Source organism: Neolamprologus multifasciatus, chromosome 19 (assembly GCF_963576455.1).
Source record: "Neolamprologus multifasciatus chromosome 19, fNeoMul1.2, whole genome shotgun sequence".
Classification (NCBI taxonomy): domain Eukaryota; kingdom Metazoa; phylum Chordata; class Actinopteri; order Cichliformes; family Cichlidae; genus Neolamprologus; species Neolamprologus multifasciatus.
In genome coordinates, this window is record NC_140457.1 from 29,366,274 (window position 1) to 29,386,101 (window position 19,828).

At 41.9% G+C, this 19,828-nt stretch overlaps 1 protein-coding gene across 1 annotated transcript in view; it reads left to right on the top strand.

Annotated features, from left to right (window-relative positions):
* The window catches only part of dapp1 (dual adaptor of phosphotyrosine and 3-phosphoinositides), a 34,407-nt gene extending 18,498 nt beyond the window's left edge, over nt 1-15,909 (top strand). The window contains exons 8-9 of the mRNA XM_085143572.1: nt 5,438-5,525; nt 8,893-15,909. Coding sequence (XP_084999698.1) covers nt 5,438-5,525; nt 8,893-8,916 — 112 coding nt within the window. The 3' untranslated portion in view covers nt 8,917-15,909. The remainder of the gene's footprint in view (nt 1-5,437; nt 5,526-8,892) is intronic.
* The last annotated feature ends 3,919 nt before the right edge of the window (nt 15,910-19,828 follow it).

Genomic DNA, 19,828 nt, shown 5'->3' on the forward strand with positions numbered 1-19,828 from the left:
AGGCAGCTACAGTTGTAGCCACAGCTGCCCTGGGGCAGACTGACAGAAGCGAGGCTGCCATATCGCGCCATCAACCCTTCTGACCAACACCAGTAGGCAGTAGGGTAAAGTGTCTTGCCCAAGGACACAACGACCAGGACAGAGAGAGCAGGGGGATTGAATCGGTAACCTTCCAGTTACAGATGAGCTTCCCAATCCCCTGAGCCACAGTCGCCCCCACTTCATTTATGTTGGAAGTGATAGCAGAGCTGTACGTTTTAATTTTTCAGAAATCTCTCAGTCAGAACATGGTATATCATGCTTAGGTGGAAACTAGCGAGCTAACTTCCTGCTAACTTCTAACTCTGTTAAATGTAATAAATCTTGTTTTCATGGATGCCTGGATGTTAAACTTAATTGTTACACCTGGTAAAGCAGCAATGCTGATCGTTTTATTAAAGATGAAAGAATTTAGACAGTTTTTAACTCTCAGTGATGCTGCAGTGTTTGTTTGACTTTGGGACCTGAAGCGGTGTTTGGACCCAGACATGGCTGATAACGTCAGACTTAAAGACCGGACAGGTCTAGGCTGCTGGGGGATTCCCATGATGCACTGAGTGTTTCTTCTTCACTCGCCTTTCTTACTCACTATGTGTTTGTACACCACTCTGCATTTAATCATTAGTTATTATTTATCTCTCTTCCACTGCATGTCTTATTTCTGTCTTTGTCCCCTCAACCCCAACCAGTGACAGCAGATGGCCCCGCCCCTCCCTCAGCCTGGTTCTGCCACCTGTTTCCACTTGTTAAAAGGGACTTTTTTCTTCCCACTGTTGCCAAATCGCTTAGAATGTAAAGTTCCTTGAAGCAGCTGTTGTTGTGATTTGGCACTACACAAACAAAACTGAATTGAACTGAATTGTAGTTTCTGTTAATCCTTCACTCCTTTTATTGGTTCCTTATTGTTTTGTTCTTTATCCCCTCAGCTTTTTTTTTTTTTAGTTACAGATAACCTTAGTTCCCTTTTCTGTCCCCATTCTTTATTAGGTTCCCATCTCTGGGTCAGATATTTTCATGTTTATGTTACTTCCCATGTTTTTTGGGGTGGTTTTTGACACTTGTGTTTTGTTTTTAGTTATACTTCGTCTCTCTCATCCACCATTATTAGTTTCAGCTGTGTTTGTTCTCCCTTCCTTCATTATCTTGTGTGTATTTAAAACCTCGATCTCCTTGTCTTCTTTGTCACGATTAACAGCTTGTTCGCTATTGTTTCCTGTTGTCTGCTGTTTGTGATGCTGTTGCATAGTAAATCATAGGATTTGAGAACTTTTTTTCCCCTAAAAATCACAACAGTAGCAATTCTAGTAACTGAAATTGGACTTGATGCATTTGAAGTTGGGGAAGTAAGAGTGGCCCAGGGAGAGAGCGATTTTGCAGAGGCCAATGAAAACATAGGCCAGTTTGGTGCTCACCTTGGGAGCGCTGGAATGTCTGGAATGAGAACTGCCAGACAGGTTTTTAACAACTCTTAAGATTGCACAGCACTGAGGCTGAATGCTGCAACAAGAACTGCTGAGAGGAGAATAGACTGCAGGCCTCACAGAATGCAATGCAGGAACTTTTACTCCAGTTATACACAGGAGAGCTTCACGGTTTGGGATTGTGATGGGGTCGAAAGATAATGCATAAGTTATGCATTAGCTTCATTTGTTGTCTGTTATGGTCGTACTGACAGTGTGCATGTGAGAATGGATGACTCATGACTGCAGAACAAATCAACCTATTGGGACAAATAAAGTAACCTGAACATTACAAGCAAAATTTTATGATGGATATGAAAAGAAAAAACAAAAAAAACAAACCTCTGTTTTCCCCCTGCAAAATTTTGTTTGCCACACAGGCCATTGTGGAAAAATAATTGGGCAAGCCAACAACACATCTTTGGTCCATTAATTTGACCATTTTCCTGAAACATTTGTTACATTAATTTGTTTAGTAGACACACTTCTTTGGCTGAATGGAATGTGATCAGTGTACCTTTTGAAGCTGGATAGTTACACAGGTTGCAATAATGATGCACTGTAACTGTCACGGGGCAGAGTGGCCTGTACTGAACAGGACTCAGGTGCAGAAACCCAGAGCTGAGACAGCAGATGATGTGACAATTTATTAGGCGTAAGTGCAAAAAACGTAGCAAAGACAAAACAATAAGACGTGGAGTTTGACGAGGCGTGGCCTGGGAAACGTGGCTAGGGCGAGGGAATGAGGCCTGAGATGCAGAGTGGAGCTGAGCACTGAAGAGAGAAGATAGTGGAGTTAGGGAGGTGGTGGAGGCAGCTCTGAAGTGGCAAGTTGTAAGAGTAGCAATTCTTACTTGCAGTAGGGGACATGGAGTGTTGAGAGGGGGGTGATGAGAATCCAGGGGGGGCTGAGTGGCGTGGAAAGGCTGACCTGAGATCCGGGGCTTCAGATGGAGTGTGATGGCAGGAGGGCAGGCAGGTGAGGCACAGAGAGATTTTCAAAATGATTGCTTGGTATCCTGTAGTGATGTGTCCTGTGTGTCGAAGCGTCGAATCGTGTGTCGGGTAATCTCGGGGGCGTTTCTGTGAAGCGCGTGTCGAGGCTTGCTTTGATTACGTAGCAGTGACGTTCGAGGCCTCGCGGGCAGTCCGTACCACGTGACTGATTCAGGGACTGGTTCACCGGTTCGCGCCAGATTCGAAATAAAATGGGCAGAAAAACACAGCTGATTTCCCGTCACACTGTGTTGTGGAATTGGATTACGTACGTGTTACATGGTTACTTGAGCATTTCCTTAATCGATGGAACCAGGAAGGAAGAGATTTTTTATTTTATCTCTCCTAATAAAGTATGCACACAGTAATAAATATCACAAATGATAAGCACCATAATATAAATAAACAACACTACAGATCCTATAATCTGATTTCTGTCTTTTAGTTTATTAAAAAGTGAAGCGCCAAATACTAGTTTGTGTCATTGTCCAGATGTACATAAGCATGATTACACAGGTACTAGCGGGTTTTGATTATCGATTAAAATCGATTCTAGCTTGGATAACGTGATATCGATTCATTAAAATCCTGAATCGATTTTTAATATAAATATTACTACATTTCAACCACCACCAAACAGCTAAAACAGTAAATGAGAGCAGGTACACCGATTCTGCACAAAGACGTAAACACAAAGCGCTGACGCATCAGAATCAGTGAGATGTCGCCTTTCTCACCAGACAGCGTGGACACGGTCGGGGCTGAAAGCCGACAGCTCACTGATTCTAATCTAAGGCATCTGCTGTGATGCTTACACATTAGATAAAGTCTCGAAAGTGTCAGCTTTCTTTTTATAGTTATAAAAATATGCAAATGTACTGATCTATGATCTGAATTATACTATTGACTGACTGTCTGAGGCTAACAGTTACACAATCATACCAAAACTCTGTCCTGATAGTTTCCACTTTCTCTTTTGTATCACACATACTGAGACAATATTCAGGATAAATAACCAAGAAAACAATTTATTTATTCAGTTTAGAGGTTTACACATCATTATAATCACAGAGCCCGCTTCACTTGAATTGTCCACTTGATGGCGCAGTAGAGCAAATGAATCATCACAATGCTTCGAACCATGAGTCGACCAATTGGGTGGAAAGCTTCAGTTCATCATGAGGCTTCATCTCACCATCACTAGTATCCTGAGTCCGGAGGTGGAGCGTGAGCCAAGGTGAATACAGCAACTGCAGCACAAGAGAGTCTGGTTAACAAGATAAATCACAGCAAGAACTTGAAGTATAAGGCCTGTTACCAACATGTGTTGATGACAAACTGGCAGTGAATGAACATCAACGTGTGGCTTAAATCCCTCTGGCTTGATTGCCTGCAATAGGCTCCAGGTGTGCAGGAGCTGGAGGAGTTGGCCCTGCCCAGGGGCGGATCCCAGGTAGGTTCAGGAGCCTTATGGAAATTCCAGCCACCCACTGCAGACCATGACAGTAACTTTAAAAATCCAGATCCAAATATGTGGCTTGTGCTGCTCCAGCTCTAGCAAAAAATAAACAAACAACAACAAAAAAACTACAAGACTCATAGAGCACAACCCTGAACCTTAACTTTTACTTGACTTGACTTTTACTTTTCACCAAAATTAAATCAGCTCGAACTGTTATTTGTATCGACCACCACACAAAATTGAACATATCTTGAAAACTGTGGATGCTGGACCTGCAAACAGACAAACACAGCTGTGTACATACTCCCTTCAGGGGGAGAAAAGCAGCACCAATCACACTTAAAATAAGCACGTTACAAGTTTTAAGCTGCAACTGTATCGCTACACATTTTTATACCTTCAGCAGGCCTGCTTGTTTGTAACGTTACACTGACTTGCACTGCTGTTGTTGGGTTGCATTGTGAAGGAATGTATTTACAAAGCAAAGCCGTTCCTTCCTTTAAAGGACCTTGAAAAGCTTGTCCACGCATTTATCACATCCAGATTGGACGACTGTAACTCCCTCTACTCGGGCCTCCAACACTCCTCTCCTGTCTTTTAGCAGGTACGAGAATCTATGAACACATAACTTCAATTTTAGCCAAACTACATTGGCTCCCTGTTAAATATTGCATAGATTTCAAAATTCTTTTGTTCACTTTTAAAATTCTGAATAATTTAGCGCCCAGCTATCTCTCTGAACTACTCCACTTATACAATCCCAACAGAGCACTTAGATCATCCAATCACAGGCTCCTAGCACAACCTAGGACTCGAATGAAGTCGAGAGGAGACCGGGCCTTTGCATCCGTGGCACCCAGACTCTGGAATAACCTCCCTGTTCATATTCGTACTGCTGAGTCAACACAGTCTTTTAAATCCGTCTTAAAACTTATCTTTTTACTTTGGTCTTTGATTCTAACTAGTTGCTGTTCTAGCTTGTTGTGTTGTTACCTATTGTTTGTTGTCCTCTTTTATTGTTTGTTTTAATTGTCTCATGCTTTTACTGCCTGTGAAGCACTATGGTCAACACTGTTGTTTTAATATGTGCTATATAAATACATTTTGATTTGATTTGATACGTTTGGCTGTAGCTCAGGTGGTAGAGCAGGTCAGCTACCAACTGGAAGGTTGGTGGTTCAATCCTCTTCCAGTTTGCGTGTATGAATGCTAGATAGTAAGCGCTTAGCAGCTTAGAAAAAGTGCTTGTGTGAATGAATGAGTTATATAAAGTGCCGTGTCTCTTAGTTCATCCATTGTAGTAAATCTGGCCCTACAGGTCTTTTTTACCGTAAGATAGTGAGTCAGTCAGTTGAATGGGACGCCTCAACAGACAGAAGAAGATGGATGGATGTTTTTTCTTACATGCACAAACACACGCACACATGTACACAGTCACAGGATGTTGTAAAACTCATCCTTCTGCTCTCTGTGTCCACAGTCTCGTGTTTCCAGATCGAACATTTTACCTTTGTGCTAAGACGGGTGTGGAGGCAGACGAGTGGATCAAGATCTTGAGGTGGAAACTGGTGAGTTTGTCCAAACTGCATGTTTTACATGAAGGAATGTTTTTGTCATCAACTAAAATAATTAAAATCAAACATTTTCTGAAAATGGGATGTTGCAGTAGAAGGTTCAACATGTTGAGGGGACATTAATATTTATAAGGCTGAGGTCACAGCTCAGTGGAATTGGCTGTGAAGGAGGATTTGTACTTTAAGCAGTACCAGCATTGTGTGAAGTGTTGTAATAGCTTGTGTAACATTAGGCCACTTCCTTATTACTGACAAACACAACATTTCTTCAAATCCAAGTTATTTAAAGAGCCTTGAGACAACTGCACAGTGATCTGTTAAATGCAAGAAAAGGTTTTTATACCAGACAAAAAATGAGGAACAATCCTGATACTACTAGTATTAGAGAATACCTTAACTATATCTCTCTCATCATAAAGACGAGCATTACAGCAGTTACCAGTGAACGTTTTTCAAACGGTTCAAGCGCTGTGGTTGCAAAATTTCCCTGAAGCAGTGTACCAGTGACAGACTAATCTGTGTTAGTTGCACAACCCAGGCTTCAAAATCCGGTGAAAGCCGTTGTTTCCTTTTCTGTTTTTCATATTGGTCCATTTAACAGAGCCAACAAACACTGATAATTACTGTTATATTGCTGTTGTTGCCTCACTGTTTGGGAGAATTTACTGCTACTGCTGTTTGGTTCATAATGTTTTCACTATTTGTGGACATTTGTGTGTAGTGTCAGTGTTGGTAACTGTGATTGTCCCCTTTTCTCATGGTTGTTTGAACATATACTCTTAATTGACTATTTATAAAATACTATGAAAGTTCCATACACGTAGAGATGCAGGGTGTATCTGCATGTATATTAAAAAGGAGACAACTATTCATAACGTAACAGGAGTTCAGAGGGGAAAAGTATTTCTGGAGTGTTTGCCGGAGCGTACAGTCATATGAGAAGAAAGTTATTACAGGACGCTGTGGTCCTTTGAAAAATGAAGAATACCCTTATTATGTCAGAGTATTGCTGCTAACGGTGGTTCAATAAGCTACTGAATCACATGGTCTTTACCACAGGACACAATCCTGTGAAAACGTTTTTCACAACATTGTACATACTGGAAAGTTTAAACAAGTGGTAAGATTTTATAATATTGACACGCTATTAAGCATAAGTAAGAGATTATTAAGTACTAAGTCTATCCTTTGAAAAGCTCCGTGGTTCATAATTTATAAATACAGATATAAAAGTTGATTCTTGATTAGAATTGTTTATAACTTGTTCATGGTATTGTTTAGAAATATTTCACAAACAATTTAGATGTACATTGATACAGTGGGTTAAATAAGCACGTCACCAACTTTCAAAATAAACATATTTCTAAAGGTGCTTTTGACATGACACCAGATGTCAGTAATAACCAATCGATTCCACACATGCAAAAAAATCAACCATAGATATCCACAAATCAAATTATGTGTAATATTTAGAAATATCACAGGGAAACATTTGTACAAAAGCCTTTATGAGTGATGAAAGCTTCAACATGTCTTCTTCTTGATTCCAGTTCTTTCTGTAGCGCTCCTTGTTCTTGGACAACTTTTCTGATCATTCTTTTCACTTCTCTGACTGAAATCTTGAGGGAGCCCCTTGTCATGGTCAGTTTATCTATCTCTCTCTCTCTCTCTCTCTCTCTCTCTCTCTCTCTCTCTCTCAGGATATTAGCTCGGTCATTTTAAACCACTCTAGGGGGCGTGTCTCATTTTGACCTTGGTACTTGCAAACCGTCCTCAGCACAGATGTCCCTGTACACTATGCTGGCTGCTTGGTTATGGCATTCGATTTATGCCGTGCCTGCTAGCACCTTGCACGCTGCTGTTATGTGCTGAATTGTCTCCTGAGCATTTTACACAGCCTAAACATAAACATTTATAAATTACATACTGAGGAGTAATGTTCTTTAAACAATGAATTAAGCACTTATACTGTACTAATGCTTAATACCTTAATAGTTTGTCATTATTATACAGTGTTGGGTATAAAGTGTTAGCCAACAAGCTAAATTTGTAGGTAATCTTAAAATGAATAAACTTATACCAATTAGTTAAACTGCAGGAATGTCTTAAAGACATAAAGACTTGGATGGCCACTAACTTTCTGCTTCTTAACTCGGATAAAACTGAGGTTATTGTACTCGGCGCTGAAAAGCTTAGAAATATGGTATCTAACCAGATTCTTACTCTGGATGGCATTACCTTGGCCTCCAGTAACACTGTGAGGAACCTTGGAGTCATTTTTGACCAGGATATGTCCTTCAACGCACATATTAAACAAATATGTAAGACTGCGTTCTTCCATTTGCGCAACATCTCTAAAATTAGAAATATCCTGTCTCAGAGTGACGCTGAAAAACTAGTTCATGCATTTATTACTTCCAGGCTGGACGACTGTAATTCATTATTATCAGGATGTCCAAAAAACTCACTGAAAAGCCTTCAGTTAATCCAAAATGCTGCAGCAAGAGTCCTGACAGGGACTAGAAAGAGAGCAGATTTCTCCTGTTTTGGCTTCCCTTCATTGGCTTCCTGTTAAATCCAGAATTGAATTCAAAATCCTGCTGCTCACATACAAGGTCTTAAATAATCAGGCCCCATCTTATCTTAATGACCTTGTAGTACCATATCACCCTATTAGAGCACTTCGCTCCTGCTCTGCAGGCCTACTTGTTGTTCCTAGAGTATTTAAAAGTAGAATGGGAGGCAGAGCCTTCAGTTTTCAGGCCCCTCTTCTGTGGAACCAGCTTCCAGTTTGGATTCAGGAGACAGACACTATCTCTACTTTTAAGATTAGGCTTCAAACTTTCCTTTTTGCTAAAGCATATAGTTAGGGCTGGACCAGGTGACCCTGAATCCTCCCTTAGTTATGCTGCAATAGACGTAGGCTGCCGGGGGATTCCCATGATGCATTGAGTTTTTCCTTTCCAGTCACCTTTCTCACTCACTATGTATTAACAGACCTCTCTGTGTTGAATCGTATCTGTTATTAACCTCTGTCTCTCTTCCACAGCATGTCTTTTATCCTGTCTTCCTTCTCTCACCCCAACCAATCACAGCAGATGGCCCCGCCCCTCCCTGAGCCTGGTTCTGCTGGAGGTTTCTTCCTGTTAAAAGGGAGTTTTTCCTTCCCACTGTCGCCAAAGTGCTGCTCATAGGGGGTCATATGATTGTTGGGCTTTTCTCTGTATCTATGAAGCGCCTTGAGGCGACTTTTGTTGTGATTTGGCGCTATATAAATAAAATTGAATTGAATTGAATTGAATTATAATTAATGTTTCAATTTTTTGTGTCTCTTTAGTTTCATTTTGATTTTTTTTTTCAGTCCCAGATAAGAAAAGGCAGATGATGGCTGTCACTGAAACAAGGTGGAAGGAAGACCAACCTGCAGTGAAGGACTGAGATCAACAGGATGCACAATAATGAACAACAGGACAAACAGAAGGAAAACAATCACTGAGCTAATTTAAATTTGAATTGAATTAGCTAACCTGGATAGCAAGGTGTATCTATAGATTGTATGGGTTAATCAAATACAGACCAGTACCTGCTGATGGGTAACATGGTCACTCATTCACTCAGATAACTGAATCTTGGAAGTTGTGTTTTTCACATCAGCAGTGTGGCTCCACTGTACCATCAACAACACATTTTCACCCACAGGACTGCCACTCAGAATATGTTCTCTTTTTATGATCATTATCTGTAATTCGTACAGACAGATGTGAGAAAAACTCCCAGTAGATCAGAAGTTTCTGAAATACTTTGACCAGTCTGTGTGGCACCATCATCCATACCACTATAGGAGACACTTTAACCATTTTATTCCTTATTCTGATTGAACTCAGCTTGAACTTCAGCAGGTTGCTTTGATCGTGTCTGAATGCACTGAGTTGCTGTCTTGTGATTGCCATTTGTGTTAACAAGCAATTTAACTGGTGTACCTAATTTGTTTAGTACAATAATTTAATATGATATATTAAAACCACTTGAAAAGCCACAGTCTGTTCGTTTAGTGTAAATTTCTTCTTAAATTAGATCAGTAAAAAGTCTGGAGTTCATTCTAAAGCAGGGATTATACGTTCTGCATCTGTGAGTCTGCTTGGGACCTGGTAATGTAAAGTTTGCTATCAGCCAGTGATTCCTCCTCAGAGAACTTACATGACAATGCTCCAACTATGCAGGTTCCCCAGGTTGAGAATATCAAAGGAGTATAACAGGAATGTCAACTCAGCTATTGGGTCTCCAGCTGTCCATGTGTGTATTGGAGTAAAATCTAGTTTAAAGTTAACTCCCATCCATCCATATGTTAGAGCAGAGCAGGAGGCTCGTAGCAAAGGCCAGGCCAGTACAGGGCTCACAGGATGCTGGTGGTTCAGGTTTGACACGATCAAGATGCTCCTGCGTTCTGGTGTCCTCGAAGTCTCGGGCTGACGGTATACAGAGTTATTATGCAGTTTGATATAGACTAGAAAGAGAGAGCATATTTCTCCTGTTTTGGCTTCCCTTCATTGGCTTCCTGTTAAATCCAGAATTCAAAATCCTGCTCCTCACATACAAGGTCTTAAATAATCAGGCCCCATCTTATCTTAATGACCTTGTAGTACCATATCACCCTATTAGAGCACTTCGCTCCTGCTCTGCAGGCCTACTTGTTGTTCCTAGAGTATTTAAAAGTAGAATGGGAGGCAGAGCCTTCAGTTTTCAGGCCCCTCTTCTGTGGAACCAGCTTCCAGTTTGGATTCAGGAGACAGACACTATCTCTACTTTTAAGATTAGGCTTCAAACTTTCCTTTTTGCTAAAGCATATAGTTAGGGCTGGACCAGGTGACCCTGAATCCTCCCTTAGTTATGCTGCAATAGATGTAGGCTGCCGGGGGATTCCCATGATGCATTGAGTTTTTCCTTTCCAGTCACCTTTCTCACTCACTATGTATTAACAGACCTCTCTGTATTGAATCATATCTGTTATTAATCTCTGTCTCTCTTCCACAGCATGTCTTTATCCTGTCTTCCTTCTCTCACCCCAACCAATCACAGCAGATGGCCCCGCCCCTCCCTGAGCCTGGTTCTGCTGGAGGTTTCTTCCTGTTAAAAGGGAGTTTTTCCTTCCCACTGTCGCCAAAGTGCTGCTCATAGGGGGTCATATGATTGTTGGGTTTTTCTCTGTATCTATGAAGCGCCTTGAGGCGACTTTTGTTGTGATTTGGCGCTATATAAATAAAATTGAATTGAATAGAACAGTAGGAATGATTTCCTGCATTCTTTTTGGTAGTAGGGTCGAATCAGTGTAAGGTAAAAGTAGCTCTGCTGCCTCAGAAGCATGGAGTGGAGCAGGTGAGATGGATTATCCATGATGGAAAGAAGTCTGTTTAGTGAGCTCCGATCCCTCACTGACTCAAACGCCTCCAAACTCTGACCAGTGATGGTTCCAGCCTTATGGATTAGTTTGTTCAATGTCAGGCGAGGGAAGCTGTTCCTTCATGGTAACATGGATTGAACTGCACCACCTTTCTTCAACAAATACTTCAATCCCTCCAGTCTTTTTCTTACCATTCATCTTGGCATCTCCGTCAACCCGAACACTGAAAAAGCTGGGCACTGAAGTCAGGGTGCACCCACGTCTCCGTTAAGCATAATCAGTGCCCAAAATTTATCCATCTTATTAGCAAAGACCTCATGTTCCCCACGATACCCAGTGAAACGGAGTTTACATGTCCTTCTCGTTGCTTTAACTCTTGCTCCACCCTGCAATGTCTCCTCTTGAGTTTCTGCTAGATGACCAGTCTGGCTCCGGACAGCAGCTTGTTTTGCAGAGCAGCAGCTGGTCCCAAGTGTATGTAAGTACAGAGCGACTGCCTAGCATGACCCACAACCATGAAAAATGTAAAAAAGAAAATCTTAAAAAACAAACTATTAAGAAAAACACAAAGTACCAGAAACTCCAGGAGCTGCTGCAGAAGTCTGCCGAGCACAGTCGATCAGAAAGCAACCCTTTTTTTGCCTGCTCCCTTCGGGCCCTTCCTCTTCTCCTCCTGCCTGACAGCTCCATATTCAACATCCTTTGTCCAGCATATCAATTGTCCCTTCTTCTCAGGAAGGACAATCTACTAACCATATGTTACAAGGGTAACTGAACCTTGTGCTACATTAATATAATAATGAAGTAAAATTGACGATAGTACAAATATTACTCTTATTCTAATGAAAGTACTCAGTCATCTGTTATGTAGGAGACATGCAGCAAAAGATCATTTTTAAAATAACTGTTTTCTGTTGCCTGCGTTTCAGAGGGGCCTTTGCCTCCACACATAAACAGTTAATGAGTTCAGTCAGGGGTCACAGTAGGAGTCAGCAGGTTAGGGAACCATAAGTTCTGTACAGTGGCTCAGCTTAGAGAAAAGAATCACAACTCACAGTCACTTCTCATAATAAGCTCCACTGGGTTTGCTTTGTGTGCAGGCTGCGATCAGCTGACCTGCTCCTCTTTGTGGATTTACACAACTGAATTTAAGTAGATGTTTGCAGTTGGCTGATGTCCATCCTCAACAAGAAGAACAACACTCTTGACTCCATTTGTATGTCACAGCTCCCACATCTGTTCGTACTTAAGGTGCCCCTCTGGAAGGGAAGGCTCCCTTGTCCATATACGGCAGACATCTAGACGCCGTGCACACTCCAAAGGTCACAGATCACACATATGTCAACACGTATGTTCACATATTATAACAACATTGAACTGTGCACATTAGACCTACTTTATGAATACCAGAACCATATGCTGAGCCTAGATTTGTGTGAATGTGGAGGTATCAGTACAGGTGGGGGTGCATGTCTCTGTCGATTCATCTGTGTGTGTGCTTGTATTTCAATTCAATTCAATTCTATTTTTAAAGCGGCAAATCACAACAAAAGTCGCCTCAAGGCGCTTCATAGATACAGAGAAAAGCCCAACAATCATATGACCCCCTATGAGCAGCACTTTGGTGACAGTGGGAAGGAAAAACTCCCTTTTAACAGGAAGAAACCTCCAACAGAACCAGGCTCAGGGAGGGGCGGGGCCATCTGCTGCGACCGGTTGGTGTGAGAGAAGGAAGACAGGATAAAGACATGCTGTGGAAGAGAGACAGAGATTAATAACAGATATGATTCAATACAGAGAGGTCTGTTAACACATAGTGAGTGAGAAAGGTGACTGGAAAGGAAAAACTCAATGCATCATGGGAATCCCCCGGCAGCCTACATCTATTGCAGCATAACTAAAGGAGGATTCAGGGTCACCTGGTCCAGCCCTAACTATATGCTTTAGCAAAAAGGAAAGTTTTAAGCCTAATCTTGAAAGTAGAGATAGTGTCTGTCTCCTGAATCCAAACTGGAAGCTGGTTCCACAGAAGAGGGGCCTGAAAACTGAAGGCTCTGCCTCCCATTCTACTTTTAAATACTCTAGGAACAACAAGTAGGCCTGCAGTGCGAGAGCGAAGTGCTCTAATAGGGTGATATGGTACTACAAGGTCATTAAGATAAGATGGGGCCTGATTATTTAAGACCTTGTATGTGAGGAGCAGGATTTTGAATTCAATTCTGGATTTAACAGGAAGCCAATGAAGGGAAGCCAAAACAGGAGAAATATGCTCTCTCTTTCTAGTCCCTGTCAGTACTCTTGCTGCAGCATTTTGGATTAACTGAAGGCTTTTCAGTGAGTTTTTTGGACATCCTGATAATAATGAATTGCAGTCGTCCAGCCTGGAAGTAATAAATGCATGAACTAGTTTTTCAGCGTCACTCTGAGACAGGATATTTCTAACTTTAGAGATGTTGCACAAATGGAAGAACACAGTCTTACATATTTATTTAATATGTGCATTGAAGGACATATCCTGGTCAAAAATGACTCCAAGGTTCCTCACAGTGTTACTGGAGGCCAAGGTAATGCCATCCAGAGTAAGAATCTGGTTAGATACCATATTTCTAAGCTTTTCAGCGCCGAGTACAATGACCTCAGTTTGATCTGAATTAAGAAGCAGAAAGTTAGTGGCCATCCAGGTCTTTATGTCTTTAAGACATTCCTGCAGTTTAACTAATTGGTGTGTGTTATCTGGCTTCATGGACAGATAGAGCTGGGTGTCATCTGCATAGCAGTGAAAATGTATGCTATGTCTTCTAATGATGCTGCCTAAGGGAAGCATGTATAATGTAAACAGAATTGGTCCTAGCACTGAACCCTGTGGAACTCCATAATTAACCTCAGTGTGTGAAGAGGACTCTACATTTACATGCACAAATTGGAGTCTATTAGATAGATATGATACAAACCACTGCAGTGCAGTACCTGTAATACCTACAGCATGTTCTAATCGCTCTAATAGGATATTATGGTCAACAGTATCGAATGCTGCACTAAGGTCAAGAAGGACAAGCACAGAGATGAGTCCACTGTCAGAGGCCATAAGAAGATCATTTGTAACCTTCACTAAAGCTGTTTCTGTGCTGTGATGAACTCTGAAACCTGACTGAAACTCTTCAAATAAACCATTCCTCTGCAGATGATCAGTTAGCTGTTTGACAACTACTCTTTCAAGGATTTTTGATATGAAAGGAAGGTTGGAGATTGGCCTATAATTAGCTAAGACTGCTGGGTCTAGAGATGCTTTTTGAGTAAAGGTTTAACTGCAGCCACCTTGAAGGCCTGTGGTACATAGCCGATTATTAGAGATAGGTTGATCATATATAAGATCGAAGAATTAATTAATCAATGGCAGGACTTCTTTGAGCAGTTTTGTAGGAATGGGGTCTAAAAGACACGTTGATGGTTTGGAGGAAGTAATTATTGAAGTTAACTCAGAAAGATCGATTGGAGAAAAAGAGTCTAACTTAACATCAATGGTACTAAGAGTAGCTGTAGATAATATTAGATCTGTGGGATGTGTTATGTTTACATACACTGCTAAGATGGTGAAGGGTTGTTTTACAGGGGGATTGAATATGAACATATACTCAGTTACCAGTAGGGGTCTCTGTGACTGATAGTGATAGAAGGATAGAAGAAGAAAAGAGTATTGTGGTATGTTTTGGATGGCTAACTACTGCTGAATACACGTTCCATTATAAACCAAGCTCCGTCTCCGTTCTTCTGTCTAAATCCTTTTTTACAATAAAAATAAAAGTAATGTCCATATGATCGTAGTGAGAATGCAAGAATCGATCAGCGGCACTGATAGACAGGCAGACTAACGATTCCAAGGAACCAGTTCTTGATCCCAAGCACAAACACTAACACACAAAGTTTACAAGAATCCACGGCTTTTCATATATGAGCAAAAATCACACCACCACTTTCTGAACCAGCCAGGCTTCAGACGTCATCAGTGACATCACTTACTCTTAAAGAAGCAAGCCTCAATTTGCGCTTCATTAAATACTTCCTGGATTTCTCGACACACACTCCAAAGCCTTGGCACAGTGCATCCCATCACTATCTAAAGGTACTTCCTATCTTCTATTCCTAACCTCTTTTCCTGGACCTAGATGAAAATGTAATTTAGATCACGTATAAGTAGTCAGGGGCAAATCTAGGTTCAGAGTTTCAGGGGACCTCAGCTCCCCATCATAAAGAAAAGCGAGCCGTTTATTTTGGCTGGTGGACATGGACATAAAATTCGAGCAAAGGCAAAACAAGGAGCGACAACTAGACTGAAACCTAAACTAGGAAAACTAAAAAACTATGAAAACTGTGACAAGACTGTAGAACTATGAATCAACTATGACGACTGTGAATACTGTGAGGACTATGAGTACTGTGATGAGACGTGGAGGGAAAACAGACGACCTGACAATGAACAAAGACCGAGGACTTAAATACACACAGGATCAGGGGAAGTGAAAACACACGGGGAAACAGCTGACTAGACAGGGGAAGTGAAACTAAACACAGTGACAAAGACTCTTTCAAAATAAACCAGGAAACACTGAGAAAATAACACTAACCAAAGAAGAAAACGGAAACACGCAAAACACTGGGTCACAGACGCAGTACCATGACAAAAGTACCATTCTTCATTAAAGACAGCAGAAAATCACACTGCCACGCCATACACAAGAAGCAGTCTGGTCAGACGACTGCTTTTACATACAGACCTTCCCTTTATTGTGCAGAGAGAATAGGAGAAAGAGAGAGTCTCAGTTTCCTTGTGGCAACAGGTAAAAGGGTGATGGCTTACCTGTTCCCCAAACCGTAGGCTGACGCATCTGGTTTATTTATTTTTTTAATTCTTGAAAGAGTAGTAGTCAAGTTCACTGATCATTTGCATAGGAACGGTTTCAGGGGTTTCAGTCAGGATTTAGAGTGCGTGATCGCACAGAAACAGCACTAGAATTGACTTCTTATGGCCTCTGACAGTTGACTCATCCCTGTGCTTGTTCTGCTAGACTCAGCATCTGCAAGATGCTCAATGCAACATTCACTACTATTGAGCACAGTATTTTACTTCAGAGATACAAACCGGTGGTATTAAAGTAACTGCAAAAAAGTGGCTTTAATCACGTCTTCACACAGTTAGTCAGAGACTTCCATCAGGTCACTCTGTGAGGTGCTTGAGAAGCCTTCAGCTGCAGCAGAGAGAATTCAAAATCTTGAATAATTATGCCCCACTGTGTCTTAGAGACTGCATACCTCATTATCCAAACTTTGCTTTCAGACTGCAGGGTTACGTGTGTGTTGTGTCCTGTAATGATCGTACCATATTGCACCACTAGAGGGTGGTGTCGTGAAATAAGAGTAAAGTGGAGTTGGTAAAGTTTTAGAGTTAGAGTTAGTGACGTGCGATACCACTGATTTCCTTTCCGATCCCATACCAGGTAATATCCAGGGTCGTATCGACGATACTGATCCGATACTTTGTACAAAAACTTATTTTATTTATTGTATCTCAAATTACAGCATCCTAATGATTACAGGACATCAGATTACTTGTTCTTATCACTTAACAATGCAGAGTTCATCATATAGAAATAAAAAATCTGAAGTTGTGCTATTTGAACATGTTGCCTGCCTGCAGCACTAAAGGACTCCGAGAGACGTTTGTCTCGCCCCAGCAGACCCTGTCCCTCTCCTCCTCTTCAGTTCGTCTCAACATACGCTCGTCATATATTGTGATATGATTTACTCTGAGGTATTTGACAAAGTTAGTGATGTTGCCACAACCATACATGCCAACCCTCCCGATTTTTCCAGGAGAATCCCGAATTTCAGCCCCTCCCGAAAATCTCCCGGAGCCACCATTTCCCCGAATTTCTCCCGATTTTCCAGGACAACAAAATTGAAAAACCATATCGCAGAATTCATAGGGCGGCCCAGCCATTTCCAGTCTCTAACAATGGCGGCAGCTACTTAGTTTAATATTTCTCTTATTTCTCTTTCTGGGTCGAAAAAAACATTTTAACATATTTTCAGGTGAGAATGTAGCTGCGTAAACTTCACATATCTGAGCTGACCGACACATCGTTTTCAAACCCCCGCGGTATATAAGTCACTTAGATAACTTAAAAATGTTCTTGTTTGGCTTTTTCAGTGTTTTATTTGTTCGTGAGTAAATCGTTTTGGCTGAGATTAAAGTTATTAGATTAAATTAAATTTAACTTTATTAATCCCTCGGGAGGGTTCCTCCGGGGTTTTCACACAGCTGAATAAACGTCAAACAGAAAACTAATTAAACAAAGTGTGAGACGGTGGAGAGTTTACGTCAGCGCCCGGTTATATTTTAGACAGCAAGGAGCAGACGGCAGAGTTTCACTCCACCGAGGGAGCTCGTGACGTACTACCCGGATTCTTTAGACCGCGAAGGCCGGGTCCTCAGGTGGAAGCAGCCTCTGAATTTGGACACCCCCACTGTTTCCGGGCCGGCCAATAATAACGGTGACATTTAACGTATTTTATCCGATAAATAAACACTGTAAAATGTATTTATAACCCCCCACCATCACCACCCACCCCAACAGCCCTTTTGAATATCTCCCTAATTCTGAGGTCTCAAGGTTGGTAAGTGGCCACAACACCTCACTTTTTTGCCACATGTATCGCAAACCACGTCTCAGCTGTTTGTGGAGGTAAAATACGTCGGCACATGACTCCATTTACGCTCAGCCATGGTTGTGAGTGCGCACGCCAGCGGCTGCGAGACATTTATACAGCCGTATTTCTGCTTAGTTTTTTGCTGAGTCATCATGGCTGCAAACGTCCATCCGCCGCCAATGTTTATGCCTTGCCCTGGAGATCCTGCTTTGCCATTCAACATGTGGATGCGTATGTTCAACAATTATTTGCTTGTGATCAATGCAACAGGGAATGCTTGGCCTGAAGCACGAAGAAGAGCTACTTTACTTCACTGCTTGGGAACAGAGGGACAAAGGATTTTCTACTCACTGCCAAATACAGGTGATACTTTTGCCTCTGCTGTTACTGCCCTAGAACAACACTTTTCATCCAAGGTAAATGTTGTTGTGGAAAGATATGCCTTCAGAAAGCGAACACAAGCTTCACATGAGACTGTTATCCAGTATGTGGCCAGCTTGCGTGACCTTGCTTCTAAATGTGAGTTTGATGACAGGACAGAAGAAATGCTCCGTGATCAGCTAGTTGAACATGTGTCTAGCCCCAGCATAAGAGAAAGACTCTTGCTTGAACCTGATTTGACACTAGATAAAGCTGTTACACTGGCAACACAAATGGAATCTGCAGTTCAACAAGCTAAATCCATAGCTGCAGACAGCAGTACTCCAGTCCAAGCTGTGCAGTCTCACTCGCACTCCATGCAGAGGAAACATAAATACAGTGCTCACCCTGCAAAGCCATCTCATGCAACAAAAACATCTAAGAACTGTTTTAGATGTGGTTCAAACAGTCATTTAGCCAACTGTCATCAGTGTCCTGCTGCCAAAGCTACTTGTAAACTGTGTCATAAAATTGGACATTTTGCTCGTGTCTGCTGTTCATCCAAGACAAGAGATGTACGGGAAGTCCATTTACCAAAACTCACAGTCCTTTACTTAACAGATCCTTCTCATGCATCAAAAGGATTGCAATGCAGCATAAATGTGAGCACACCTACCTCATCAGCTAAGGACATTGAACTGATTGTGGACACAGGTTCTGCAGTTTCTATCCTGCCTAACCACATCTACGAAGAGCACTTCAGTGATACGCCACTAAAACCACCTGACCTTCAACTAGTTACATACACAAAGAAAACAATCCCTGTGTTAGGCTGCGTGCAAGTCACAGTGAGCAGAGGAAATGCATCTGCCTCAGCTGTGTTCTTTGTTGTAAGGAAAGGAACTCCTCTTCTTGGAAGAGATCTGATGGAAGCGCTGAATGTCAGCATTGCAGGCTGTTCTACCTCCATGTACTGATCCTACTGCTTCTGTGATGTCTACAAACCCATCACCTGCTTCTTGCATCCCTGCTGCCCCAGATATTGGCTGTGTGCGTGCCTTTGTGCATAAAGTGAAAGTTGACCCAACAGTCAAACCTGTCCGTCAGAAGCTGCGACGTCTCCCGTTTGCTGTGAGGGCTTCAGTTTCAGCAGAACTGGATCGTTTACTCAAAGCTGGTGTCATTGAACGGATTGATGCATCAGCATGGGCATCCCCAATTGTTGTGACAGGACGGAAAACGGGTGGAATAAGGCTGTGTGCAGACCTCCGTGAAACAAACAAAGCTGTGATCACTGATTGCTACCCCTTACCACATGTAGATGAATTGTTTGCCAGCTTACATCTCAATGTCCATTTTCGCACTTAGGGTGCGAAAATGTTTTCTACAATTGATCTTGCAAATGCATAATACCAGCTGCCCCTGCATAAAGATAGCAGAGATTAGACAGCATTCATTACTCATGATGGACTCTTCAGATTCTGCAGAGTACCTTATGGACTGGCCTCTGTCCCCTCAGCTTTTCAGAAAATGATGGCTGTAATCCGTAAAGACCTCCCAGGTGTTCAAAACTACCTGGATCATATTGATGCTGTTTTGAGAGCCCCTCCCCCATCTGATGCTCATCTGATTGCACTGGCACATGAAAGTCACCAAGGGATTGTGCGCACAAAACAAAGATTACGAGATCTCTACTGGTGGCCAAAAATGGACTCACAAGTTCAGTCTGCCATAACCTCATGCCTCCTTTGCCAGTCCAATCACCAAACTGCACATACTAATCCTGCTCCTCTCCAACCCGTCCCACTGCCTGATGGACCGTGGAAAAAACTTG